Consider the following 27,644-nt stretch of genomic DNA (forward strand, 5'->3'; position numbering starts at 1 on the left):
GAACAAGGCTGACAAAACTCAATTTTCCTACTTTGAAGTTTCACTATATTAAATTCCTTGTCTTCTCTCTCTCTCCTCCCTGTCTTCCTCTTTCCTTTCCTTTCTTTTCCTTTCCTTCCCTTCCTTTTTTTTTTTTTTAATGCTTCCCTGTTGCCACACAGGTGTTGTACAAAGAGGGGCTGGGCATTGGCACCCCAGTGCCTGTCACTCCTGAGATGGAGAGGGTCAAACGCAATCAAGAAAACTTTAGCTCGGTATTTTTTTTTGTAATTTAAGAAAGGATTCCCTATAACTATTTAACACTTGTAAAGTTTCTACTCTCTCTAATTAACTTACAAACATAGAAACGGCCCCTTCCTGCTATTAAAATTTTTAGTCATTGTTAGTTATATTTTATGTACTTTTTTTTAAAAAGATTTTTTTTAATAATAACACTTGATGCTTCATGTCCTTTAATTTTTAAAGCGTTTTTTGTGAAGCTTAAGGTATTTTTCTTTTTAAAAAACACTGTGTTTTTTATTTGCTAAATTCCATTCCCGTAATGCTTTATTATCTGTTGAAGCGTATCTGAGAATCAGGATGCAGTATTTCTAGCTATCAGAAGATTTCATCTGAATTTATCACAATTGTTAACTCTTTTATGCTTCCTAATTTTTCCTGCTTTCTGCTATATTTAGTGGGCATAAAAATTGTATGTGTTACTTCCATCAAAAGCAGGGGCTTTTTTTGTTCTTAACTTTTTTTTAAAACTCCCGTGTTACCATGTAGGTGTTGTACAAAGAGGAGCTGGGGACAGGGACCCCAACGCCCGTCACTCCTGAGATTGAGAGAGTCAAACGCAATCAAGAGAACTTTAGCTCGGTATCTTTTTGTCCTTTGAAAAGCAGAAAATTCCCTTTTAATCTATTTAAAAATAATTTTAACACCAAAAAAATATTCTTGTGTTTCCCTGTAATCAATTTACACAAAAAAGAATACCCTATCCCCCATGTTTTGACATTTTTTCCTCCATAATTGTGACTTACTTTCTTTTGATTAGATCTTCATACTAATGATAACTTTTAGATTCCCTGTTCCCATCTTTCTTTTGACTCTGAACGTATTTTTTTCTTCTTTAATATGTGCTTTTCCTTTTGTTAATCATTTCAATCCCTGGTTTGTTGGGTTTTTTCCTGGTTTTACCTCATATAAAAACTAAACTATTTATAGCCTGATCCAAATCTGTGGAAATGAGCCCAGTCTAAGAGTGCCGTGATACCAGTGTAACCTGCTGTGATGTTTATGGGATGGGTAACTGAAACAGAATTGATTTCTTTATTCCTTCTGCGTTGTATTTGCCGCCTTCTTCCTTCAGGAAGTCTTTAATATTGTTGCACAGAGACAGTGGCCCAAATCTCCAGCGGGTGTAAACTGCTCTGGAGACGTTGGAAGCACAGGTTTGCAGGGTAAAAAAGTTTGTAGCGTTAGGACGTTTCTCAGGGTGAGGTAAGTGTCACGGAAGAGAGGAGAGCACCGGTAATTCTAATTCCTCAGGTACCATTTTCACACGTACGCCTGTATTATGGGCATGTCTCAGCGTCCTTCCTGTCATTCGCAAGGTAGATTCCTTGCTGCTAAACTCTGGACGGTGTGTAGCGTTTCACTCAGAGTGGATGGCTCTTGGCTGAGCGCGGTGTGTGTGCCAAAAAACCTTCAAGTGACTCAAGTACAGTCAGGAAAAAGCTTACCTCACTGCTGGTAAAAAGACAATAATATGCTTTATTTTAATTTATATAAGACGTTAATCTTCTAAATACTCACCAGTTTTAAATGTTCACCTTGAGAAGCACTTAACCAAGTCAGGAAGGTATTCTAGCATTCTGGTAGACGCCATACCGGTGTATTAGTGTTTGTCTTCGGAGTTTTAAACTATTTTTTATTTTTACGGATTTTTTAAATGAGGACAGCTCAGAAAAATATCCCGTGTTCTGTGTGTTCTCTCAGCAAACAGAGCGTTCCTGTTGTTTGCTTGTTCTTTGCTCTTTGTTTAACGCAGCCGTGTCACCCCACAGGTGTTGTACAAAGAGGAGCTGGGGACAGGGACCCCAACACCTGTCACTCCTGAGATTGAGAGAGTCAAACGCAATCAAGAGAACTTTAGCTCGGTATTTTTTAATTTGAAAAGCAGAAAATTCCCTTTTAATCTATTTGAAAATAATTTTAACACAGACCGAAAAAAAATTCTTGTTCCCCTATAATCAACTTACACAAAAATAATATCCTGGTCCCTATGAGATTTTTTCCTCCATAATTGTTACTTACATTCTTGTTCCTCTTTTTTATTACGTCCTCTTAATAATAACTTTTAATTCCACCTTTCTTTTGAGTCTGATTATCTTTTTTTTTTTTTTAATTCTTCAAAAAGACCCCATTTTTCCTTTTGTTAATCACAACAATCCTTGTTCTGTTTTGAGTGGTGGGCTTTTTTCTTGAGTTTACTTAATTTACACATGAAAACTAAACTGTTCGGCACCTGATGCAGATCTGGGGAAGTGACCCCAGCGTAACCGTGCACTAACACACGCCAGTGTAACCTGCGGTGATGTTTATGGAGTGGGTACATGAAACAGAGCTGATTTCTGTGTCCCTTTTGTGTTGTATTTGAGATTTTCTGCCTTTACGAGGTCTTTCATGATCTGCTGTTGCACAGACAGTTTTCCTCTGTAGCTCCCGAGAAGCGACCAGGGGCGGTATTCTAGCTTTCTGCCAGAGGTCATTGCAGCGTGTTACTCTTCAGCTTTATAGTTTTGAGGAGCATTGTAATTTTTCTCTTTTATTCCAAGCCTTGGCTCGGAGCGTCCTTGACAGTCAGTGGGTCTGTTCTCTCAGCGAGCTGGATTGTGTGCTGCTGCCGTTTCCTTTGTTTAATACGTGTCACCCCACAGGTGTTGTACAAAGAGGAGCTGGGGACAGGAACCCCAATACCTGTCACTCCTGAGGTTGAGAGAGTCAAACGCAATCAAGAACACATTAGCTCGGTATTTTGTGGAGGAAAAGATGTGTTCCCTTTAACTCCACTTAAACAGAACTTTTTAACCTTTATTAAAAATGAACGATTCCACTCCTTACTTCCACGTAATCAACTTATAAAACCATCCTTTCTTCTTCACTGTGCTATATTTTCCAATGTTACTGACCTACCACTTCCTCATATATTTAATTATTTACATTATCCTAAATATTTTTAACCATTTTGCTCCCTGTTCCAACCTTTTCCTTTTATATGTGGTGGTGTTTTGTTTTGTTGGGTTTTTTAAATCCTCTCGGTTTCCTGTTTTGACGCTGTTATAGAAGAGGGAGGGTCTGCCTTTCTGGCAGGCTTCAGTGCTAGTCAAAAAGCTGCCCTCCACCAGGAAAATGTATTTGATGTAAGAGGCTTCTGCGTTGGATTTGCCACACCTGCGAAGAGAAAGCCATAGACCTCTTGGCCTTCAGACCTCCCAGTGCAATCCAGTCTCCGTTGCTTCCTGGGGGAGCTTTTAGGGCAGATCAGAGCAGGCTGAGCTCCAGCAGACTCAAATAATATTTGCATTTATGTCGGATGTAATTCTTCTTGAGTTGTGATGATGTTTTTTGGGTGCTTCTTGTTCCTACGCAGGTGTTGTACAAAGAGAGCGTGGGGATGGGAACCCCCACCCCTGTCACTCCAGAGATGGAGAGGGTCAAACGCAATCAAGAAATCTGTAGCTCGGTACTTTGCTAAGAAAAAAAGTTCCCTTTAACTCGATTTAAAGGAACATTTTAACAGTTTCAGTGAATGGACATTGTAACGCTTGTTCCAAAATAATGCCGACCCCAGCTCTAAAGCAGCTCACACACGTGATGACTTCTTACTCTGTCTGACTGAGATTTACAGTGGTGACTTTAACTTGTTACCGTTTTTATTGGGTTCTAAGAGTGATTTTACTGCCCCATTCTAATCCTAAAAACATTTAACAGCCTCCACTCATTTTCTCTGCAATGCTGACATTCTGTTTTTTAAAAAAAATATATAATTTACATGTTCGTAACACTCTCAGCCCCTCACTATGGTATTTTGTGGTCTCATTTACGTGGTACTTACACTGTTTATTACGAGTGATCCTGTAGTTAAAAAGCCAGTACGCCACACCCTGCTTCTCTGGTAGTGCCGCCTTTAACCTGAGAAAATAAAGACAAGAAAAAAAATGCCTTAGGCTTCAAGTTATTCTCCAACCAGCTTTTTATTTACTGTTCCTTTCTTTGGCTCCTTTCTTATGTCTCCCAGGTGTTGTATAAAGAAAACATAGGGAAGGCAACCCCAACACCTGTCACTCCCGAGATGGAACGAGTCAAACGCAATCAAGAAATCATTAGCTCGGTACTTTTAACAGGAAACCCCTTCCCAAAGCTCTGACTGACGTGTGTAACGTAACTGTAGCAGTTTAGCAGTCGCTGCTTTCTAACTTTATAAACTGAATCTGCCATAAACTTCCCCCCTTCTCCGCTTACAAACAAATCGTAGGATCTTCTGTTTAACACTGTCTGAAGCGGGATGTTACTAGAGCTAGGTTTGACCTTTGGTTTGGTGGATGTTGTTTCTTTGCTTTTTTTTTTTTTCCCTTTTTTTTTTTTTTTAACCCTTTCTCACTACTGTTGTGCTTTCGTGCAGTGTTGAGTCCATACGGGGGTCATTTTGGCATCCAAAGTAAATTAACGGCAAAGCTCCCGTGGTTCCTTTGGGGAGCAGCAGCGTGCCCCACAGCTAATGCCCTCTAAGCGTCATGGTTCAAAAGCTTTATTGTATGTTGCTTTGGTTTTGTGGGTGGTTTTTTGTGTTGGGGTTTTTTTTTTTGGTTGTGGTGCCTTTTTAATGACATTTGGATACTCCCTTGTATCCTGTAGGTTTTGTACAAAGAAAATGTGGGGAAAGTGACCCCAACACCAATCACTCCAGAGATGGAGAGAGTCAAACGCAATCAAGAAATCATTAGCTCGGTACCTTAAAAACAGATTAATTTTTTTGCCTTTGTGCTTATATTTTAATAAAGTAACAGTCTAACTACCTACTGAAAGTTGATTTTAATTTGAAAACTAGAAATACTTGTTTCTGCAAATTAATCGCTCCTCTTCTAAAATAAAATGACTTTGGTGTTAACAGTCTGATCCAGACGTGTAGGCCTTTTCTGCTGCTCAGTTCGTAGCGCTGGGGGCTCTGTCCAGACAGCCGTAAGAGATTAGCATCCTGTGGTGAAGGGATTTGTCTTTAGCAATCTGTGCTTCGTGTTCAGGCGTTCATTGGCATTTCGGGGGTATTTGACTTTAGCAAAAAAAAACAACAAAGCAGCAAGAAACCCACGCACGCACACCAAGAAGTCCCGCCTCTGACCCACGGGAGGTGGCGTCGCTGTGGCGGGTGACTTAGGAGGCCTTAGAATGACACAAAGGCAGGCGGCCGCTCCTGCTGCGGGTGGCACATCGGCAGGAGCTTTTAGGTGTCCCGAAGGCCCGGGGAGGTGAGTGGGCGTAATGGTGCAGCGATACCGGACGCCCGGCCTCGACACCCTCCTTTATTTGGCTGCCCAAGGTCAGTGTGGCAACAAAACTGCCTCCTCCCTCCCAACACGGCCACAGATTTCTTCAAATACAGATAAAACAGTGGCTAAAACATTTTTCAATAGATAGTTCTCCCGGGGCACAGGCAGCTTCCCCAGCCTGTGGCGCCGGCGGCGCAGTTGGAGCTGGATAGAGCCCTTCTTTTTAACCAGAAAAATAACAAGCTTTTCTTTTACAGTTTATTTTTCTTACCCGTTCTCACAGCAGTAGATGTTTGGCTTTTGTGCAGTGCTGCGTATCATAATCAGTAGTGACTTTTTTGAAATGTGGTAACAAAGTAAGAATTTGTGTTTGAATCCTTTGGATTTGGGGGGGGTTTAAGATGCCGGATGCATCTTCTGTATCCCACAGGTGTTGTACAAAGAGAACCTGGGGCGAGCGACCCCCACCCCAATCACTCCAGAGATGGAGAGAGTCAAACGCAATCAAGAACAGATTAGCTCGGTATTGTCTGCAAGAAGTGGAGGGGATGTGATAGAGAAGTTTTTTTAATAACTTAACGTCTGCCTGGTTTTATTTAACCCTGTAATTTTTCCCCTCAAACTTAGAAAAATCGTCTCTTAAAATTATCGTACTTAAAAGATTTTGTTGTCAATTAACATTTTAATACTATTTTTCCTCTGACCTATTTTTTCGGTTTCATAATGGGTGGTGTTTACTCTAAACCCAGTAACGTTACAGTTTTTAATTGTTCATTTGTGACTTTGGGTTACTTTGTGATCTGTAGGTTGGGTACAAAGAAGGCTTAGGGAAGGCGACCCCCACCCCGGTCACTCCCGAGATGGAGAGAGTCAAACGCAATCAAGAACACATTAGCTCGGTACTGAAAGACGAGACAACCGCCTTTTACTAAAAATAACCTCCACTTCTAATTGAGCCTTATTTTCTCAGTTTTCCTTCCTTTCTTTGCCTATTTTTTTTCCCTTTGATTTTTACCTTCTGCTCTAGCAAATAACTTTTTAGATGCTTTGTTTCCCGAGATCTTTTCCACCCCTGCAGTGATGAGTATGCTTAAACACTAACACCGTCACTGACTTATTCCGCTCTGATTTATGGACACCTTTTTGTAGGTTTTGTACAAGGAACATCTGGCAAAAGGAACGCCAACACCAATGACTCCGGAGATGGAGAGAGCTAAACGCAATCAAGAAAACATCAGCTCGGTAGGTTCTGTTCAGCCGGTAAATGAAAATACGTTAAAAAGTACCATTTCAATCCCCGAAATCCTGTCTCCAATTAACAGCGCAGATGTTAACTACCTAGCTAGCTAGGCTGGGAGTAGGCAGTGACCATACTAAAGTCCAATCCTTTAATTCTTGCTTTTTACTTTCTGCTGCAATTGAGTATTTCTTTTCGCGTGAGTCACTGCTTTAGCTTGGGGGCTGTTTTATAAACACCAGTTGGATTTCAAATAACATACGCTGCCTTCGAGTCAGTGGCAAACATCTTCTGTTTCTACTGATCTTATACCGTAGGAGATACAAAATGACCATTCTCCAGTAACAGCACATACAGCAAAAAAGGTAGTATTTCAGCGATAAATACAGGTGTAATCACGGTGTGTCTGACTGATAACTTCAGCAAAGTCAGTGAGGGGCATTTCAGGCCACTGCACGGCCTCCGCCTGTTGTTACACAGTTAAAAAAAGGTAAGGAACTTTTAGTTAAGAACAGGAACCTTTGGGATCAAGGCCAGAGCTGTCCGTGTCTCATGAGAAAGAATTTCGCTTTGCATTCTAATGTTATTCACCGACGCAGCTGCTGCCGCCTGTTTGTTCCCGTCTGTGCCAGGGTGTGCGGGTACAGCCCCCTGCTCGCGCCGCCGGAGGAGCTCTGTGCCCTGCGCTCACGTGCCTTTTCCCATCTGCAGGTGCTTTATTCAGACAGTTTCCGAAAACAAGTGCAAGGCAAAGCTGCGTATGTACTGGATACACCTGAAATGCGGCGTGTCCGAGAGACCCAGAAACATATCTCTACAGTAAGAGCATTTATAGATGTATTTTTAACTTGGCAAGTGATTTAAATAAAAACCTTTTTGCTGAGACATTCCGGGGTGGGCAGCTCAAGGAGGATGTACACGTACCAAATTTGGTTACCCAAATTCTTAAATACTAAAGGCAAAAGTGGCTGCAGGAAGGGCATGTTTGGGGTCAGGCGCTCTCTCATTGCTCCTTGGGGTGGAGAAAGCCAAAGTCGAGGCCAGCAGCAATCCCTCCGCTAGAACTCACCTGAGGTAAGCAGGGATGGAAGTTACTCAAAGCTGCGGAGAACAGACATTTCATTTTAATTGCAGGTGAAATACCACGAAGATTTTGAGAAAAGCAAAGGTAGTTTCACACCTGTAGTTACCGACCCCATTACAGAACGCGTGAAAAAGAACATGCAGGACTTCAGCGACATCAGCTACAGGGGCATTCAAAGGCGAGTAGTAGAAATGGAGCGAAAGCGCGTGGACCAGGATCAAGAGACTCTCACAGGTGAGCAGAACACCAGTGCTTCGTTTACACAAACCACGGGCCGACCTGGATGAGCTGCTTTATTTAAGCTCAGCCACAGCAATTCAAATTTGTCATTCCTTGGATGCGACGTTTCCATCAGACCATTCTGAAAACATCCTCTTAGAGCAGCTGTAAGTCACCTGTGCTCCACCTTCGTAATGTAACTCTACATTTACATTTCTTACTTACGTTTTTAACTTCATCTCTAGGCATCCTAGGGAAATACCTTAGCTCACCTGATGTAGATTAGGCTTTTATTTTGTATAACTTTCATCTGTGCTATAGATTTAGGAAACACAGATCTAGAAATACTACTTGCCCTTTTCAGATGCGCTTTCACGCCTGCTCCTTTACGCCTGCTGCTCCCGCTCTCTGACAGGCGCCTGAGCTACAGCTTCTCCTCAGAAAAGGCTCTTTCTCTTGCAGGTCTCCGCGTGTGGCGCACAAACCCCGGCTCAGTCTTTGACTACGACCCAGCAGAAGACAACATTCAGTCCAGAAGCTTACACATGATCTCTGGTCTGTGCCACGCGCTGCACTGTGTCTGCAAAACCGGCAGCTTGGGGATACTAACGTGTGCTTCCTTTTAAAACTGGCCCTCACTTACCCTTTTTTTTTTCTTTTTAAACTCCTGAATGAGAGAAACAGAGTCTCTGGCACGGCTCAGATCTCTGGCAGCTGGTGAAGGAAAGCATGGGATAACTGGAATCAAAATTTTAGAAGTAGCCAGCAGTAAAGGGAGGGAGGTTGGAGAAAGAAAAAAAAAATATTCTAAATATTAAAGATAAAAGGGACGTAATAATTTTGCCTTTTTGAGTAGAACGTCAGCACGGTGGCTGTAGAATATGTTAAGAAAGCCCTGGCAAATGCCACTGAGGAACCATAAAACCAGACTGATGAATTCACGCGCTTTGTCCCATAAACTGTGTAAAATACAGTGACCACTTCTGCTTAGCTCCGTCACTTTTCTACGCAAGACAAGCACAACGTGGCTGCGTTCGGTAACGATGGTGCAGCACTTCGGGTGTTTTCACAGAACGTGTGTGCACACACATATGTGTGTACATATGAAGTAACCTCTGTGCGTGTGGGGGGGGCTGTGGGTGTGTATATTTAAATGTATTTTCATGTGTGCCTCTCCTTACAAAACAAAGACGTAAATGGTTTCCCGCTGCTCTCTCCTCGCAGTCCAAGCCCAGCGCCGCAGCCGGGAGCACTCCCGCTCCGCCAGTGCCTTGAGCCTCAGCGGCGGCGAGGAAAAGTCCGAACCCTCGGACGCCGTGGATCAACATTTGTCCTACTACAGCAACGGGGGCTTCTTCACTACCACCACCACAGGTACGGGGAGAACAGAAGTGACATTTATTCACAAATGAGACAAATGGTGTCCAGACCCTCTTCGGGGCGGTGCTGGGCATGGGCTCACGGTCAGCAATTCCTTCAGCCAGGAAAAAGCACAGAAACACACCTGGGAAACACCGAGTTATGGACACAACCAAGAGATGTAAAGTTGTATTTCAGTGGGTGAAAGGCAGACGTGACCCACGGCACGACCTGGCGCATGAGCTTTACTCAGAGCAACTCTAACCCTATTGCCAAGTCTGCATTAAACAATACATTTTCCTTTTGCAGTGGGCTACAAACACGCTAAAACCATAGAGTTACCACAACAACGGTCATCGTCAGTTGCCACCCAGCAAACCACGGTGTCATCGGTTCCTTCTCACCCCTCTACTGCTGGAGTAAGTAACACGCATCACGTGTAGTAAGACACAATCCCGAACTTGCTGCAGGAGCAAAGCTGGCCGCCTGCCAAAGGAGCAGAGCGCGGGAGGGCTCCAGCAGGGGCCGGCGTGTGGCTCCATCACGCTTCAGCCGATTCATCCAGGAGTGAGGTGGTCGGGTGTCCTCCCGTTGGGCTGGAGCTTGGTGCAAAACCAGGGGACGGAGTCACAGATCCGTTGCAGGGGGACAGGCCCTCGCCTATAATTGAAAACTTTTAACACTTCCTCCTCCTCCTGAGGTTGAATCCTAGAGTAGCTACACCAATGGGCATGGCATGGCCTCCCCACACCACCCCCTGGGAGGCACCACCTTAAAGTTATGGCTGGAGCCACCTGGAGCCGATGCTGCTCAAATACACTCTGAAAACACTTTGTTCAGTGTCACCGAGAGCCAGGCTGTGACTCAGGTCCTGTGGACGTGGGTAACTGAGGGACTTAGTTACTGAGAAGAGACATTTAAAAAAACCATTTAAAAACCAGATCTAAAAGAGCAGGCAATGCAATGGGGTATTGAAACGAGTCAAAACAGCGGTAGTTACACTTGAGCGTCAGCCCGAGTGGGCGCAGGGGTATGAACGTGTCTCTTCTTTGCCTCCCTCCCCGTTCACGCTGCCAGAAGACCTACCGCGCCATGTATGACTACATGGCAGCCGACGCTGATGAGGTGTCCTTCAAAGACGGCGACACAATAGTGAACGTGCAGGCCATCGATGAAGGCTGGATGTACGGGACTGTCCAGAGAACCGGCAAGACGGGGATGCTGCCCACCAACTACGTGGAGGCCGTCTAACCAGAGCGCGGCTTTGCCTAAGGTCCGTCTGCGTGGTACAGACCTGCCGGCACTTCTCAAAACGTAACCCTTAGAAAAGGGTTTGTAACACGTTTTCTGAAGTGCCGTATCGTCTCCCACGCTGAGAGCACCTTAGGAACCATGAGGGGGCGGGGGGGGGGGGAAGTAATTGCAGAGTAAAATACTCTGGAAACACTCTTTCAAAAGATTTTTGAAAACTTCTTGTAAACACAGTCCTGGGCCTTCCTCATGAGAGATGTGTTTCTTCCAGAGTCCAAAAAAAAGTTTTTTTTAAACATTGCCTGGATTTTCAAACAGTTCAACGTCCCATCCCAATGTTTAACGGTGCTCGAACTGCAGCCCAGTTCAGCCTCGCTGCAGTTCTACACGTGTACTTCAGACTACGACCACCAGCTGTTACTTTATTCATTCTCCCGCAACAGGAGTATTTTTCAAACATTCTGAAGTGTTTGAATGCATTCACTTCTTTCCCATATAAGCAATATTTAGGCTTAGTATTTCAAACCCCCGTTTAGCTTGGGGAGGGGCAAACCCAGCCCCACAAACCCAAAGGCCTCTCCCGCCGCTTGCTGAGCTGCTCCGCACGTGTTCTTCATGGGCCTGTCCTGGGTCAGAAGCTGTTGTTACTTGTAAATTAGTGACCGAATAAAGCTGATGTTCCTGCAGCACGTCTGATGTATTGACTCGGGCGGAAGGGCAGGAATCCGTCACAAAGTGGTTTTGTTCAGAAAACCGTTACTGAGAAAGGGCAAGAACCCAGACAGCGAGAGCAGATGCACCGGCCCCAGGAGAGGTCCGACCGCGAGGGGCTGTGGCTGAAGCGCACAGGTTGTCTCCTACCTGAACACAGCGGGTTCTGCTTCGTCTGCTGAAGCGCCTGGTACCAGCCAGTCTCCAAGAAAGGAGGAAATAAGAAACCCCTGGATACTGTGTCCCAGAGAGACCAAAGATTAAAACCAAGTGAACGTAGCAGGAGCTGCAGCATTAACCCGAGGGCGTTCTTGAAAGGGAACGCCCAGCGCGTCAGGGTGGGCACAGCCAGCGGGAAAGGGACACATCCTTCCTCAGAGCAGGACTTGGGACTGCCAGCACTGAAGGGTGGTGGCTGGATGTGAACACCCTTTTGAGGTGCGTTAGCAACATCCTCCTCTGTGCAGGGCACGGGGTGCAGGAGTTGAACTGGCGCCATTGACATTATTGCTCCAAGACACCTCTGTCCTATCCTTTTTCTTCACGAGAGATGAGGGCAAAGAATATTTAGAGTATTTCAGGTCTTGCTGACGAGGCATCCCATGGCCCTGAGGACCACGCAGCAGCAATGACCTTCCAAGGTCCCTCCCAACCTTGAGCATCCAAAGCCAAGCTGCAGGAGGGCTCAACACATCACAAGGGGGCGGGGGAGGGGGAACCCCAAACCCACCAAACCACAAGGACATGAACAAATTTGGGAACTAGTTGCTGGTTTATTTGTCCGTGTGTAAGTTCTAAAACCACCTGCAGCAATTTCTTTCAATAAATGTCCGTGTTGATAGCTACAGTCCAATATATACAAATTCCATTTCCAGAGTAAAACCCGAGAACTCATCTGAAGGTCTCCGAGAAGCAGCAATGCGTTCCATGCAATTAAAACTCAAGATCATAAATTATTAACCCACATTTGCCATGATAAGTCTGTACAATAATATACAAAGAGCTCTCGTCAAATCCATTCATTTCCCCAAGGAAAAAACTCTTCTCCACAGAAGAACTGCTGCAAACAAAGGAGATGGGAAAGAGCCTGAGAAGTTTCGGGAAGCCTCGCGCCGGTGCGGGAGCCGTGTGTTATCAGCTTCTTGGTGCGATTCTTACAAAACTACATGCAAAACCAGATGGCATCCAGTTATCAAACACCAGCTTCCCGGGCTGCCGCTGCTGGAAGGAATTAAGCACAGTTTATCTCCGTAGAAAACGGTGCTGGGGAGGGAGAGAGTCTGTCCGGGGCAGCAGCTTCGGAGGAAAGGAAGGGGGGCAGCAGCGGAGCAGAGCTGCGAGATAAGAGTCTGCAGCACTAAGAACACTTTGGATTTGGAAAAAAAAAAAAACCCCATAAAATTTGTGTCGGTTTGGTTTCACAGTCTTTGCTATTGCACAACTTTATCCAAGTTTTCTTTCACTACCTGAAAGAAATATGCATAGCAATACGGTACAAACACCTCCAACAGGGAATACGCAATCCCAGAAATTAGAATTAAAAAAAGAGGGGGGGGAGGAAACCACAATACATTTTGCTCATATAGATATTAAAAAAATCTTCTATAGTACAAAATGCACAGTTTAAGGAATAATTCATCAGTAAGAAAAGCAGGTTTGGGGGAATTTGTAACAAAATCCTCCTTACTTAGAAATAAGCAACTAATCGGAACTGTCATGGGGTGGCGATTTCCAGCGGGACTGCAGGTTTTTCATGATACAGTTCGTCATCCCAATGAGTTTTTCTTGCATCTCAAAGAGCTGGCTTCCCGAATAGCCGTGAAGATCTTCGGAGGCGAGCTGAGCCGCAAGCGCGTCAATCTGGCTCAGCAGATCTGCTGCCGGCTGCTCGTCCGCGTTCAGGACAACTGGTTCCAGCAGATCTGGAAAGGCAGGAAAGGGGGCAGGGCAGGGCAGGCTGAGTGCGGGTTTCAGTCTGAGCAAAGGTGTGTTCCCGCCGCTTTTGTACAAAACAACGTATTGAAAGTCTACAAAGTATTTGTTCCACATGACACGAGTTTCTGACCAAGGCCGCCCTCAGAGCTCCATGCTACCCTTCTTTAGGGTGACTTCCATCATAGTTCATCAGGATCATACAATAAAACTAAGGACAGAAATGAAAGTATTCGATCCTTTTCCAATTCTGCCACTGTCCTTTGAGATGTGTTATCCCAAAGCCCAACTTTTAAATGGGACAACTGAGAAGTTAGTTACTCCTGGGTTCCTTGTTCTCCAGTTTAGCAAATGCTTCAAGAGTCACGTAGGAAGAACAACCATGGATGCCTGGGTGAGCCCATCAGGCCAAACTCCCCAAACGCACAGAATTCAGATTAAAATTGAGGCACCCAAATCCAAAATACGCAGGGAATCGTCCCCGCTCTGTCCCACACCCCCCTCAGGATGAGGCACCACCCCGCTATCTCTGCGTCATGCTGCTCGTTTCTGTGCGTGCCCAGACCCACCGCGCGGGGCGGAACGGCCCCAGAGACAAACCCGGCTGAGACTGAGAAATAAGCACTTGGAGCCCAGCTGAATCGGTGTTTCACACACTTACGCACGCTGATTCAGGGAAAACCAGCATCTTTCCCTCAAAATACGCAACAAGTTTTAAAAAGCCATTGCTACACGGCTTCATAAAGTGGCCGACTCAATCACCATCTACTGTGCCAGTATAGCTAATAACACTCAATAACTATCTAGCCAGTATAGCTAATAACACTCAAATAAAATCGACCAAGTGTTGCCACGAGGGGAGAATTAAAGCAGCGAAACCGCAGCCTAAGCAGGAAGCGGGCAATGGGTACCTGTTGCAAGTTTTTCTTCATCTACAGGAAGAGATTTATCCTCTACGTTATTTACAGGTTTTTCTGCATCCTCAAGCGCTGACATTTCCTCAAATCCTCGAGATTTTACCTGAAGAGTTTTCGTGAGAGAACGAGAGGAAAAAAAGACTGCATGGTGGGACATGTTTTAAGCTCATAATAAATACAGTCATTATCCCTGTTAATAATACTGTAGCTAAGTCACATCCCCACCTTGACTTCCCGCGTTACTCTGACAGGTAGAGATTATGTTTTAAAGCACTATTTCAACGGGGGAAAAACAGAAGCCCCATTATTCCTCACGCTGGACGTTAGCAGTTCGTCAGGCTGATACTGGCCTTTTGGGTACGAAAGTTAAATGTTACCTGTTGCTCATGATATCCTTTCAGGGCTTTTTTAACATTGGAGACTTTCGGAGAGCGGATGGGCAGGGTTTTGATCTCGGATGCTGTCAGAGTACTCAGGTCACCCACCGTCCTGATGTTCTTTGCCCGAATGAGCTGCCCCAGGCCTCTGGCGCTGCTGCAGGGAGGGAAAAAAATGGTTTATGATGCTAGAATTCACGTCCTTTCTGCCTGGCACGGCGGAGCAGACAAATCTTACATAAATGCCGATTCACAAGCACGTAAGTGAAGGAAAAAACACTTCATACATTTCAAATGTAGATTCTTTTTCTTTCCCAAAATCCCCCCTTTGTCTTCAATACACAGAAAGCTCCAACGGCTTCGTCACGGATCGTTACGATCAGTCTGCTCCACCGCGTCACACGGAGAAAGCACCCCGTGTTCCCAGGTGCAAGCTTTCCATAGCCTTACAAAAAGTTATGTCTCTCCCCCACCAAACCAACCTCCCTCCTTTGCGGCATAAAAATGTCTCCAAGTCATCACGTTTTGCATCCGAGTATTTGGTTCTGCGGGCTGCGTAAAGAATTCAGTTTCTGGTAAAACGTCACCTTCAAGCGCACCAATCCACCTACCACATGTTCGATGTGATCTGAGGTAGAATGACGTCAACCGGTGCTTTGCAGCCAACCAAGGCGGGATACACGCATTCCGTAGGGCAAGGCAGCGATTCCTTCGCCATTTCTGTAATCTTGAATAATACAGAAAAAATATTAAATTAACTATCACACGACTGAATACAGGAAAAAAAAATAAGAGATACATAACCAAAGCACTTCTTACTAAACACTTCTTTGAGCTCTTAAATTTAGGGTTACGAGATCCTGGGGACAGAAATCCTTTGGTTGGAGTGGTAATATGCTGGATAGAAAAAGAGGAAAAAAAGATCTCTCAGGATCGTAGGAATTCAGTTAACGGCAAGATTCTACCGACCTACACCTCAGAGGGCAACAGAATGAGCCAGGCTAAGCCCGCGACAACCCTTTCTACGCTCCCTGGTTCTCTGCGAGTGGCTGAACACACGCTGACACAAGGTGACCGACGCTAAGCGAGAACCGCGAGTGCTCAGGGCATACAGGATATACGTAACAGAACTTACCTTAGCCTGAATATTAGATAAAATTTTAAGGCTTCGGGAAGATGGTGAAGAAGAATGGGACCTAACGACAGGACTCCTCCTGTCGATGTCATCGGCCAGTCCTTCTTGATAAATTGGGTTTGCAAAAGAGACTCGGCGAATCTGGTTTTAGAGAGAAGCAGTTTTTATAGTATGAACTCAAACCACCAGTGACTGAAAAATACAGCCAGTAATCCAACACATCTGGAACTCTACAGACACCGTTACAGCTCCCAGTTACGAACACACAACCGCATCGCAATACCTTATTAGCAGGTGACAGGGAATCATCATCTTGATTTCTTTTAACGCCTCTCTTTAAAATACTAGTGGATGGAGAAGCTGAGGGAGACCACGTGCAGCGAGCCTGCATCCCGTTGGGGCTTTCATTAACTAATGCCAAAGAATTGTGGTCTTCCGGCTTTTGAGGTGAATCCACACCGTTATTTTTTACAGCATCTTCTTTGTCTAAAGCTGCACTTTCAGGCACTGTGATTTCAGTTTTCACCAATTCCTCCTTCATCTCTATACCTTGGATAATGCAGGTTTCTCCTACAGTACTCTCAGCTGCTTCTTCATCACCCCGATTGCTTTCTGGCTCATCCACCTGATTCTTCTCAGGTTTGATAGCAACAATCAGTGCCCCAGGTATCTCCTCCAGTTGTCCACTCTGACTTATTTCTTCCTTTTCTGTAGCCGATGGTTCTTCGCTGCAATTCCCTGCCAGCACAGAGCTGTCACCAGGCTCTTCTGCACCACGCTCAGACAGACACTGCTCAGTTGGGTCACTCCGATCAGCAGGTTCTCTCGTTTCCACCACGGAGTCGGTAATTTCACCTGCTGTACGCTCTGGGTTCTCTACACCCTCCTGCGCTACAACACTACTTCCTTGCAGATCATCTTCAGATGTTCTCTCTCCTTCCAAGTCAAAGGCCCTGGGTTCCTTAGGAGGGTGCAATGGAGTGCTCATGGCACAAGGTGCCATGGACAAGCTCTCGTCCAAACTGGAATTACCAGACACCTCCGATGTATTGTCAGGCGTCTGAACTGGGGTGGCCTGGGGCTCGTTCAGCTCAAGAGTGTTCTCATTTTTCGGTTCAGTGACTGACATTACTCGCTGCTTTGGCTTTGTACTACAGCAATCACAGTTCCTTAGTCTTTTTACCCTTTTGCTTCTTTTGTGCTGACACTCAGGTATTTGCAAAGAGGAGAGATCACCACCTGAAGCATTTCCTCCTGGTACTTGTTGAGGCAGAACAGTTGGACAACTGTCTTCTGAATTTGTTTGCTTCTTAACAGGTTTATTTTCCTCTGGTGCTTTCAAATCCGGATCAGATACACAGGGGTTGGGGACCGGTTCCATCGATGTACTGCTCTTTTGTTCCACATCTGCATTCTGTGCATCAGACGAATCCCTGGAGCTGGCAGATGCCACAGCTTTGACAGGATCTGCAGGCATTTCTTGCTGCTTTGGCTCACACACTTCAGAGGTCAACTCAGCATCTGTGCCGACTTCAGGGCTTAGTTCACCTTCATTTGTTTCCAACGCATTCTTGGTTTCGTTTCTCTGGGAAGACGCCTCATGGCTGCGGCCTCCTGGCTGTGGATCTTTCAATTTACCTTCAAGAGAATCACTTCTGCTCTTCGCTTTTGCCAATCTTTTCTTCCTCGTGCTTTCTTCCTTGGTCTCGGAGCCATCAGCCTCTGAGTTTTCTATGCTGGAAAGCAACCCTTGTGAAGCTCGTCTGGTGTGGTATCGCGGGCGTTCCATCTTCCTCTGATCTACTGTGCTCGAGCTACAGTCCTGACCTTCTGTGTCAGTCTTCGAGTTATCTTCTGACCTCCTACCACTTCTGTTCACTTCCTCGTCAAGGCCCCTTGAAGCAGGAGACTCCTTTGAGCTTACGTCCTCTGCAGCAGTTCTCTCCAGTAGCTTGCTTTCTTTTTTATTTGTATTTTCTGTAGTTTTCCCAGAAACTGCTTTCTGCTTTTGGGATACGTCATCTTTTGCCTGCGGCACCTTCTTTTGCCCAGATTTTTCATCGTCTTTACGTCTGTCTCTCTTTTGGTGGCCATCTTCCTTATCTTGACTGCCTGATGTACTTTCTACGGTTTCTGACCGTCGTCTTGAAGAACGTCTTGGTATCTTCTGATTAGGAGACACATGTGGAACCTGACTATCGTCCCCTGTTACCTGGTCAGGTGACACGGTCGTCTCTGGGGGTGTATTTTCTTTAGAATCCATATCTAACACCCGGACCTTTTCTATTTCCGCTATTGTATCTTCAACTTTTTTAATTTCTTCTTCTGTCGAATGGAGAGCCTGGGACTGAGCAAGGAGAACATGTTCCACGTCTTCCACTGTAGAAGAGAGTTCAGGACTGTTTTCCGTACTGCTGGAAGCAAAAGACTCTTGCATGCTTTTCTCTTGTTCTGACCTAACCAACAGCTTGGACTGCTTATTTCCTTGGTGCTCCATTTTACTCTGCCTGCGAGTCAGCCTTCGTATTGCAGTAACTATTTGTTCAGTCTCAAATTTTGAAGGCTTTTTATCTTCTCCAGATTTCTCTGGTTTAGCACCAGTCTTGCATACGTTTGTGTTTTCCTGTTTCCCTGCCACAGAAGCACTTCCAGACATCTCGGAGAAACTGTTTAATGCCGAAATGCTAAAGGGTCTGTTCTCTGAACTACCAAATTTCTCCAAAGTAATAAAAGACTGCCGTCGGCTCACGGGCTGCGGTGTTCCGGAAATGATGTCACTTGACGTTGAACTGCTGCTGACATTTGAAGTGTTTTTGTTCCCTACTGAGGGCTCCTTTGAAGCTGCTTCCACAGTACTTTTTTCTAATCCCTCTCCAACCGATGGCTCCTCCGGAGCTGCTTCAGCCACATCCCTTTGTGACTCTCCCTCACTGTTGGAAGTTGAGCTCTCCTTGATGTGAGTAACGGGTGACTTTTCCACGCAGGCAGCATTCTCCAGTGGATTATCTGGTTTGCAGTCCTCTGCGATTTCATCCGCTTTGCTGGTGCGTCTTTCACTCCTTGCATTTTCTTCCTGTCCCAAAAATATGAACAGCAAAGGTTTGTAATTTTGATATGAACATAACATACCAACCCAGTTCTGGTGGAATAGAAAACACCACAGCCACAAGGTTTTTCAAACCACCCTTCCTTCAAATTATTTTATTATCTGTTCTTTGGTAGTTATAAAAGGCAAAGATTATTATTTTTTTAAAAGTCATCTAATCTCAAAACACAAAGAACTGCAAAAACATTTTGAGTTTTGCAAGAGACATAAACAAACCTATTACTAAAGCAGTTTTTATAGAAGGTTTTTCGTATTTTACCTACTGCCTGTTCAGCACTGCAGTTTCTCAAGCAAGCTGTGCAGCCGACTCCTCTCCAAAACTGAACAGATCCACGTTTAGGACTTACAAATTAAAGACTCTTGCAGCTCAATCAATACAACGAAAATAAATTATTCCTGTGAGCTGATACACTTGAGGTACTTTTTTTTTTGGCTTGAAGAGTTTCCAAATCAACCTTAAAGCCATATCATATACAGTAATCAAAGCATTTTGCCGTTATTACCAGAGCTACTAATATGAAGCAGACATCAATGGAATCATTATAAATCTGATATCTTAATTACCATTAGACAAGGAGATATTACCTGAGGCTTGGTTTTAGTATCTTCTTTTGCATTTTCTATTACAGGTGATTTTCCCCTAAAATAGAAGTTCCTCAGATTAGAAGTGTAGCAGAAAAGACGGACACCTTTACTGTATATAGTGGCTGCCTTTACTCACAAAGAATCTTCCTGGCTTTGAGTATACTGAGAAAATAAGGTAGTATCTTGCGATGCGTCCAAATTGTTGTACATTGCAGGAATATCAACTCTGAAACAAACCCAGAAATGGTAAGGCAGATTCTTTTAAAAAAAAAAAAAAAAAAAGAAAAGGATAGGGTAGTGCAATGCATTCATCACAAAAGAGCAGATACGTGTATGAAATGGACTGAACTCCAGGTAAAAAAACCCTTTGATTTCAATGATTCAAGAAAAACAACATCTTCCATGTCACACTGCAAGTCAGAGTCACGATGTAAAATGTTAACTGCAAATTACCAAACTCCAAACACATAACAAGTATATTTAATCAAAATAGGAGATGCTGATCAGAGAATAATTTGTTGCATTAAAATAATAAAGCAAGGAGCTTTGTTAGCTTTAAACTTTATAACTTGTTTGGAAGAGTAAGACTTAGTTTTAATTGCCTCTAGTAGTCTGAGATATGGGCATTGAAATTATGCCATTCCAACAGGCTCACTGTAATGACATTTCACATTAAGTTTAAAACAATAAATTACAGACCTCTTTGACCTAAGCACTTCTTTTTGATGTTCTGTTAGTATTCTTTCTTTTGTTTCTGGAGGAATAAACACAAAGTCAACAGATTGCTCCTCTTCCAGAAGTCTCTCACTTTTAGTCTTCGAAGATGAAAATTCTAGTTTCAACTACAGAAAGGAAAAAGAAAACCCCACTGGATTACAAACAAAACAGAGGAGCTGGAAGTGTTTTCGTAGTTCAGGTACACACCAACACCACCCAGGAGATGCTGCAACCCCCCCTCCCTGCCCTGAAGTCAGGTTCTGCACTTCCAAGGGCTGCACTTTTCAGACCTCAGCACCTCAACCTGTCCCAACCTGCAAACACACCATGGTGTGAATTGCTCCTCCCACCTGTCGAGCAGCCCCCCATCATCCCCCCTTAAAGCTCACCAATCCGTAAGCTTAGCAGAGGAACTGGTGTGCTATACAGCGTACGTTTGAAAGAAAACATTCCAGCATCACAAAGCCCATTCACTTTTCCTGAGAATTTACAGCACCGTTCTAGATATTCTGCTCCAGAACAGAATGGATTTGATTTTATCACACCTATCTGTAATCTTACCTTTGCAGATGTTACTTGCACATTACTGGACTTGTCTTTTACTTCATTTTTTAGTTCATTCGTCTGTGCCAATATAGAGTCTCGTTTTTGACCCAACTTTACCTCCATTCCACTTATCCTTGCATCCAGCTGTGAGTTTTCCATCTAGTCAAATAAAAATACACTGAATGCACTGTACGAAAAAACACCAAGCTAACAAACCCATCCTGAGACGTATTAATTTCGACAACTAAGTTGTCCCACACTCCCTTTTTCCTCTAAATTCCGTAGAGGACAACTTAAAAATTTAATTATTTCAAACAAGCTAGTAGAACCCCCAAATTTAAAATGCATAAACTGTTCAGAACCAGCTCAGTCTTCCGACATGCTTTCCCAGCGTAGTTTATCATTCCAAACATGAAGCAAGTGCAGGGCGGTCACAGTAAAAATCAAAACTGACATGAAGTTCTACACCGTGAAGCGCCCATTGGGGTCAACAAAATCCTTACCGCATCAGAGAACGGGCCACTGCATTCTTCGGCTATCTCCACGCTTTCAAAACCAGGCAGCAAGAGTGGGATTTTCTTTTTGGCTTGGCTTAACACAGATCTGCTCAACAAAAAAGAAATTTAAACTTACAGAGGAAGGGGAGAGGTACACAACAAGACCAGCAGATATCCCAGCTTGCACAAAAAGCAGAATACAAATAGTAACCAGAACAACATCAACTCATTTGCACATAACCCAAAATCTCTTCCTTGAAAAATAAGTAAATATGAAAAAATACGTATCTTACTTTAACTCTTCAGGGTACGTCAATGACGTCGTCTTAGCGAATGTCGCGTTCCAGAAGTGGGCACACTGGTTGCGTATCTGTTTGCTCTTGTGCTGAAATATTACACAGAGCAACGGAGAAAGCTGCGCTAGCAGATCGCTGTCGTACGAGCCAGTGCAGTGAGACTGTAAACACTGGATGATCTCGGACAGGAGTTTTTCAAGCTGAGGGAGAGAAGAAACAAGAGGGGTTTTATTCAGGAGTTTAAAATGTTATTTAAAACATTATTATCCCATAGAATAGTATGGCCTGAATAAACAAGTTTAAGCGCCACACCATACAAAAAGTCTAATAGCTAAGCCTAGTGGTCCTCCCCTTAGCTACCCTTTTAGTAAAAAATAAATAATTTGAAAACAAATCTCTACCTTAATTACTTTTAAAATATTTTTTTAGAATACAGGATGAATGGCAAAACTCTAGTGTCACACATTTTCCCAAACCCCAGCTATTTCTCTAGCAAATTTACCTTGTTGTTAAGATCACTGTATACTTTAGGTACATCAGCAAGCCTGTCAAAACAAACAAAAAAGTTATGTTTTGCTGCCTCACTTATCCCAAGTGTAAGAATTAAACACATAACGCACTGAGCGCCGCACACTAGTTTTAGCATACAACTGGATGAAACAATGTTGTGAAACAAGCCTCCCATTGGGCAATTAAAAGATTTCCTGATGTGAAGTTTCAAGTCAGCCTATCCTTTAACCCCCACTGACGCTCACATGCTAACTTTAAGAGAAACTAATGGAAAGAATAGTGGTAATTATTACAAACTTAAAATTAAAGGTTTACTTAGGAATTAACTTCTAACTGCCTTGTGTTGTGCTTAAGCCTCTCACTGAGCAGATTTCCCAGGCCCCAGAAAAATCCGCATTAAAAAGCTGAAGTACCACCTAAACTAAGCAATTTCATGTCTATAAATCCCTAGGTACCCACATCATCCTGAAAAATGTGAGAAAACTGCGTTTAGTCATTCCATTTTATAAGCCTGTGACCTCCAGCCTGAAGAGGTTCCCAAACTTGTATTTGTTTGCATATGCCTACCTTTAAAAATGTATATCCAACACTCACTTCTCCCTTTTAATGAATTAACCTAAGAAAGACAATGCTCAAACAAAGGCAGATGAGATGGGAGATGGAGAGAGGTGGCATTCAACTCAACCTTACACAGGAACAAGCGGATTCTTGCCTTCGAGACAGGGACTCCTGATGAATTTTACATTAGTGGTAACAGTCCTGCTTCAAGTTTCAGTAAAACCTTCAAGAAAACGTTTATGGGCTGACTGGCACCATTGCGTCCTACCCCATCCTCTCCTCCCAAAGCCCTCAAAGCTGCGCTCCACCTCTTTTCCTTATCCTGAGCCAAGGGTACATCTCCTGCACCATCAACAAACTGGAGACAAGTCTCTGCCGGCCCCCTCCCACCAAGCCCCTGATAATTCCATCCTGTCCCGGGAAGAGAAGCCTACAATAATTAAAAAATAAAAAAGCAAAGCCATATAAAAACATGCATAGCGACAGACGAGCATTTCTCGGTACTTCCCTCTGCTTAAAAACTTACAGGGTGCACTTCAAATAATTACGATTTCTCTTTTTCCTACAAAAATTTACGCAGTTCCTGCCCACTAGAAACCAAATTACTCTTAGTAATTTCACTGCAGTGAAAACAGCAAAACACTTCAGACTTGCAGAGATGAGAATACACTCAACTCTAAAGAGACACCAATTTTAACTACCAAGCTTTCAGAAGTCCTACAGGCTTCCTTTCCTGTGTGACCAGGTAGTGCGGGTTTATTTCTAAAGCAGAGCTGACAATGGAGACTGCTACTCAGATGTGCGGGTTTTTGAGTCCCGACGAACTCCCGGAGGGCAGGGCTGCGATGCACCGGTTGGCAGCTCCATGCAGTCACCCCAGCTCAGGCATCCCCACGCTCAGTCCCAGCACCCAGGTTTTTTGCAGGAATTGTAGAAAACAGCAAGTTCTGCCTTACAGACCCATTCTTTCTGCAGTGTCTGGGTGCACTACAAAAATAATACCTACTAACTAGGCTGAATCTAGTAAAATACATGGTGCTCTCAAAGCGAGAGGCTTGGCAGGAGTTGAAAATCCTCAGCATACTAGTGCCAAAACTCTGAAAAAACCTGAGCTATATTCAAATACGCCGCTTGCTACAGAGCACACAAAATTTCACCAATATGCAGCAATACAATGAATCCAGTTTTCCAACCATTCTTCAAGTACTTACTTTGTTTTTTCATAAAACACTGCCAGGGGTTTTGAAAAAATTGCAAACATAGTCCCAATCACTGAAGGCAATGAAACGTGGCTGATGATGTTGTGAAGAATAGCAATAATTGAAGGACCAACAGAGACCAATGTTTCTGAACAGATTTCTTTGGAACTGAACACATGGAAAGAGTTTAGTAACATCACCAGGAGTTTAAATAGAGAGGCAAGCTTTCCAAGGGGTTCCTTTTTCTTCTTAGACCAATCTGTAGGTGTCTGTGGAGCTAACATTAAAAAAGAAAATAAATTAAGTCTTCTTGCTATTTAACCATACACATAACAAAAGACATCTGAACTTTGTCTACAGGAAAAACAGAACTCCGATTCCCAAACTACATCTACGCATAAATAGTTTAAAAACAGATCTAACAGAAGACATACATTTTAATGCATAATTTTATCGTTCCAGTACAGATATGTTTCCTATTCCTCTTATTTATATTTATGGTCGGTCATACAAATGACTCTGCTCTTAAGTATCTTTAATGCCTACTTGCAAAAGGACAGCAACAACTCTACAGGTACTGGCTGCTCCCCATAAATTCCAGACCAGGTGAGGAGGGAAGGGGAAGTTCTATTGGTTCATTTATTTATAAGTGAAGTTTCCATCATGCTTTTCCTCATTAACATTTCCAATTACAGCATTTCATTCTTTCAGCAGTCCAACACAACATCTTACTACTTTAACAAATTCATATGGGGCAGAGAAATACTTCAAGTCGTATACTAAATTACATTATTTTGCAAATTATTTCTTCAGCTTTAGTAGTTGTAAGTGGGAGGAGGAAACAAAACACAGAACGTTTTACATACAATGACCTTTTGTCTTCTTTTAAACCTATTCTCAACTATTTTATGCAAAGCAGCTTCAGGAGCAGTAGCTTTGCAAACATCATGTTCCCAGTTTACCGTTGGTTTTAGGCATCGGTTTACCACAGTATTTAGACTGTGGATTATGGTCAAGCATTACTGCTTGGGATTGCGTCTGAACAAAGCAAGAGCAGCAGATTTCACATGCAAAAATGGAATCATAGCCAAAACATCAAACACAACTTCAGAAACCAGCTGTGTTTTACAGTGGACTGAATAGTAAAGCGGCCTCAACATTTCCATCAATTTCACATGTATTTTGTCAGGCTGTGCAGTAACTACTCAACTGCTCAACGAGTAGAGAGATCTGATACTCAGTGTACTGGATGATATTTTTAGCTCCTTTTTATGATTTTTTTTGTCAACGCCTTCAGTGCTTAGCTGGAATGTGTAGCATGCACAGGCCACTGATATCCTACAGTCATCACTTCTGCATCTACAACTCTAATTTTCAACCAGCTCTGAAAGAAAGACAGAAACGCTCAACATTCAAGTATTTTCTTACATCTATTTTTTGGCTGATATTTAGTACCATATGGTGCAAAGTTGATGCAGTCAACCATAACTGATATAATATGGGTGAGACCATCCATCATTGAAAACATCTGAGGAGGAAACAGAAGTCATCAGCAAAGCCCAAAAAAGCAACAGTGACCAAAAAAAAAAAAAAAAAAATCATCAAGTTGGCTATTCAGGACAGCAACGCAAGCAACTTTTAAATTTAAAAGTGGATGAAATTCGTCTGTATTATGAGGTAAAATGCAGAAAAGTTTACATTTCAAAACACACACAGTTACAGAAGCTGAAGATTGAGTCTCCCCACACTATACAAATAGAACATAAGCATCTACACTATCTAAAGAAGCAAAACAGCAACAGGCAGCTGTAAGAAGGTGTTCAGTTTAAGAAGATGCATCAAAAGTATTAAGGTTTGATGCACTAGCTGCCTACAAAACATGTTACCAAATGTCAGTGTGTGCTTAAGTTCAGTTACTGTACCAAAGCCTGATTTTCAGAAAAGTCACTGTGGGCACAACAATAAGGTTGTCATTAACATTCAGGAAGCACCATCCATTTGTAGGACATTCAAAAAGATGGCTCAAGGGTGGGTTTTTTCTCCCCCAACCCATCATAAATTCTTCTAAATAACACACAATTTGCTTTTAAAAGGAACACTGATACCGTGGGCCAAAAAGAGTTTAATTTCAATATAACTTACATACTGAAGCTCTAAATGGTTTAAACTTGGCTTGCTTAATAATTATTCATTTTTGAAAACTGAAGTTTATCATCAGGATACAAGAAGTTATAAAAGTGTAATTCTCCAGATTCCACGTCTCTTTCTCATCTATTTGTTCCTTTCACAGTATTTTTTCAAAAGATAGTCAACTTTGAAGCATGAAGGACTTTATATTCCAAAGCTAATGTTCACCAACACCTACAGACACTCCATCTGCCCGTATGATGTGGGCTTGCAAACAGGCAAGACAGAGACAGTAAGGCTTCCCCTTTCAAAAGCTTACTTCTAAAGCTTTATAAAAGAGAAAAATCTTTATATTTTAGCATACAAGGTTGACAGTTCCAGGAACACAGCAAGTTACACCCTCTGAATACTACAGTGCTACTCTAACCGCCTTCCTAATCCAAATGCCTAGTTTTGGAGTATATGTAATTCAACCTGAAGTTACTTAATATACACACACACACATTTCAATCAGACAAATATTTAACATGATGATGACACTCACTAAACCATTATTACTTAAATAGTTAGAAGACAAATCCAAAGATTGCTTAACTGCTATTTTAGTATTTAAGCTTTATAATTATTTTTACTCCCTTCTTCCAATCCACTAGATTAACTCCAACTCCTGTTAGTACAAAGAATTTTGTTACAGCTTTAAGTCTCACCCAAAACACTTTATGCTATAGAAAGTACTACATTAGACTTTACAATAGGTTCTTATATCTAATTTTAAAATTTATCTGCTAAAGTACTTATATAGTTCAATATCACTGGTTTATACTCACTACTGGAGTTTCACCTTCTAGCCCAGATATTATTTTGGCACAAAGTTCTTCACAGCATAGGTTTTCTTCTGCTGTTGCAACTAAAGCAGCACAGCGAGCAAATGGTCTATACAGGTCTGACCAAGTGCGCAACAAGGATTTCATAGTTGGCTTTAACAACAGAAAGAAAAAGTTTATAAATATCAGTGTCTGTGCATAGAGAGAAAAACTTGCTTTAAGTTTTCTTCTTGTGTCAAAACCTACGTAACTCAAGAATTCCAACCCTGGAGCAGTGGGCCAATGTATAAACATATTTGTAACAAACTCTACTCCGAGACCATCAGATAGTACTTCACAGTTGTTTTTATAAACCCCACATTGTTTCTAATCGACATTATGCATTCACTATTACCTGTGGAAATTCCTTAATGGGGAAGATATGCGATACTGGTAGCAACAATGCACTATAAACAGCATTGAAGTTGTGTTCCAGTGCATCACCCTGATTTACTTCGTTAGTCTGCAATGAGAAAACAATTTTCTGAGTAATGAAGCTGCAAAATTTAGATGACAAATAAGGCTGTTCTGAATACATTTACTTTGTACATAAGATCTGCGCAAGCTAAATTGCCAGTGGCATTTTGAAATTAGCTATTTTCAGTTCTTAGAAGAGTTCAAGTTGATCCTACTATTTAAAGAGACAAAAAGCACTGTTTCTAAATTTCAAACAGTTTAATTCCAAGAATAAAAACAATCAGTTCGAATGTGTCATGTATTTTCTACTGAAGCAGTACCAATATTTCACTTGCAATAAGTGACAACAGCAACCTACTTAGAGCACCTAAAGCTTTCTTCACAAATTCTAAGATTTTTAGGTCTAATAATTGTACGAGGATTAGTTCAACAGCTCTGACATTACAGTCAATGTACTTCTAGCAAAT

The 27,644-nt window shown here is 42.9% G+C and overlaps 2 protein-coding genes across 23 annotated transcripts in view; one reads left to right on the forward strand and one right to left on the reverse strand.

Moving 5' to 3' along the window:
- NEB (nebulin) overlaps positions 1-11,370 on the forward strand; it is a 125,760-nt gene extending 114,390 nt beyond the window's left edge. For 5 of the 20 annotated variants that reach the window (XM_063342238.1, XM_063342248.1, XM_063342252.1 and 2 more), the window contains 13 exons: positions 2,925-3,017; positions 3,638-3,730; positions 4,286-4,378; positions 4,903-4,995; positions 5,965-6,057; positions 6,341-6,433; positions 6,684-6,776; positions 7,483-7,590; positions 7,906-8,089; positions 8,537-8,629; positions 9,299-9,448; positions 9,743-9,852; positions 10,511-11,370. In XM_063342238.1, coding sequence (XP_063198308.1) covers positions 2,925-3,017; positions 3,638-3,730; positions 4,286-4,378; positions 4,903-4,995; positions 5,965-6,057; positions 6,341-6,433; positions 6,684-6,776; positions 7,483-7,590; positions 7,906-8,089; positions 8,537-8,629; positions 9,299-9,448; positions 9,743-9,852; positions 10,511-10,684 — 1,470 coding nt within the window. In that variant the 3' untranslated portion in view covers positions 10,685-11,370. Of the gene's footprint in view, positions 1-161; positions 255-768; positions 862-2,051; positions 2,145-2,924; positions 3,018-3,637; positions 3,731-4,285; positions 4,379-4,902; positions 4,996-5,964; positions 6,058-6,340; positions 6,434-6,683; positions 6,777-7,482; positions 7,591-7,905; positions 8,090-8,536; positions 8,630-9,298; positions 9,449-9,742; positions 9,853-10,510 lie in introns of all 20 variants that reach the window. The other 15 variants (XM_063342239.1, XM_063342244.1, XM_063342251.1 and 12 more) reach the window with 9 other exon arrangements.
- Positions 11,371-12,082: 712 nt separating this feature from the next.
- RIF1 (replication timing regulatory factor 1) overlaps positions 12,083-27,644 on the reverse strand; it is a 30,474-nt gene continuing 14,912 nt past the window's right edge. Inside the window, exons 18-36 of one of the 3 annotated variants that reach the window (XM_063342261.1) lie at positions 27,116-27,223; positions 26,725-26,874; positions 25,199-25,298; positions 23,783-24,047; positions 22,006-22,048; positions 21,501-21,703; positions 21,214-21,313; positions 20,726-20,869; positions 20,147-20,289; positions 19,584-19,673; positions 19,448-19,502; positions 16,040-18,829; positions 15,757-15,897; positions 15,441-15,518; positions 15,233-15,348; positions 14,622-14,778; positions 14,239-14,347; positions 13,083-13,317; positions 12,083-12,616 (exon numbers count right to left, since the gene is read on the reverse strand). In XM_063342261.1, coding sequence (XP_063198331.1) covers positions 13,097-13,317; positions 14,239-14,347; positions 14,622-14,778; positions 15,233-15,348; positions 15,441-15,518; positions 15,757-15,897; positions 16,040-18,829; positions 19,448-19,502; positions 19,584-19,673; positions 20,147-20,289; positions 20,726-20,869; positions 21,214-21,313; positions 21,501-21,703; positions 22,006-22,048; positions 23,783-24,047; positions 25,199-25,298; positions 26,725-26,874; positions 27,116-27,223 — 5,013 coding nt within the window. In that variant the 3' untranslated portion in view covers positions 12,083-12,616; positions 13,083-13,096. Of the gene's footprint in view, positions 13,318-14,238; positions 14,348-14,621; positions 14,779-15,232; positions 15,349-15,440; positions 15,519-15,756; positions 15,898-16,039; positions 18,830-19,447; positions 19,503-19,583; positions 19,674-20,146; positions 20,290-20,725; positions 20,870-21,213; positions 21,314-21,500; positions 21,704-22,005; positions 22,049-23,782; positions 24,048-25,198; positions 25,299-26,724; positions 26,875-27,115; positions 27,224-27,644 lie in introns of all 3 variants that reach the window. The other 2 variants (XM_063342260.1, XM_063342262.1) reach the window with 2 other exon arrangements.

The sequence above is a fragment of the Chroicocephalus ridibundus genome, chromosome 7, assembly GCF_963924245.1.
Source record: "Chroicocephalus ridibundus chromosome 7, bChrRid1.1, whole genome shotgun sequence".
Lineage (NCBI taxonomy): Eukaryota > Metazoa > Chordata > Aves > Charadriiformes > Laridae > Chroicocephalus > Chroicocephalus ridibundus.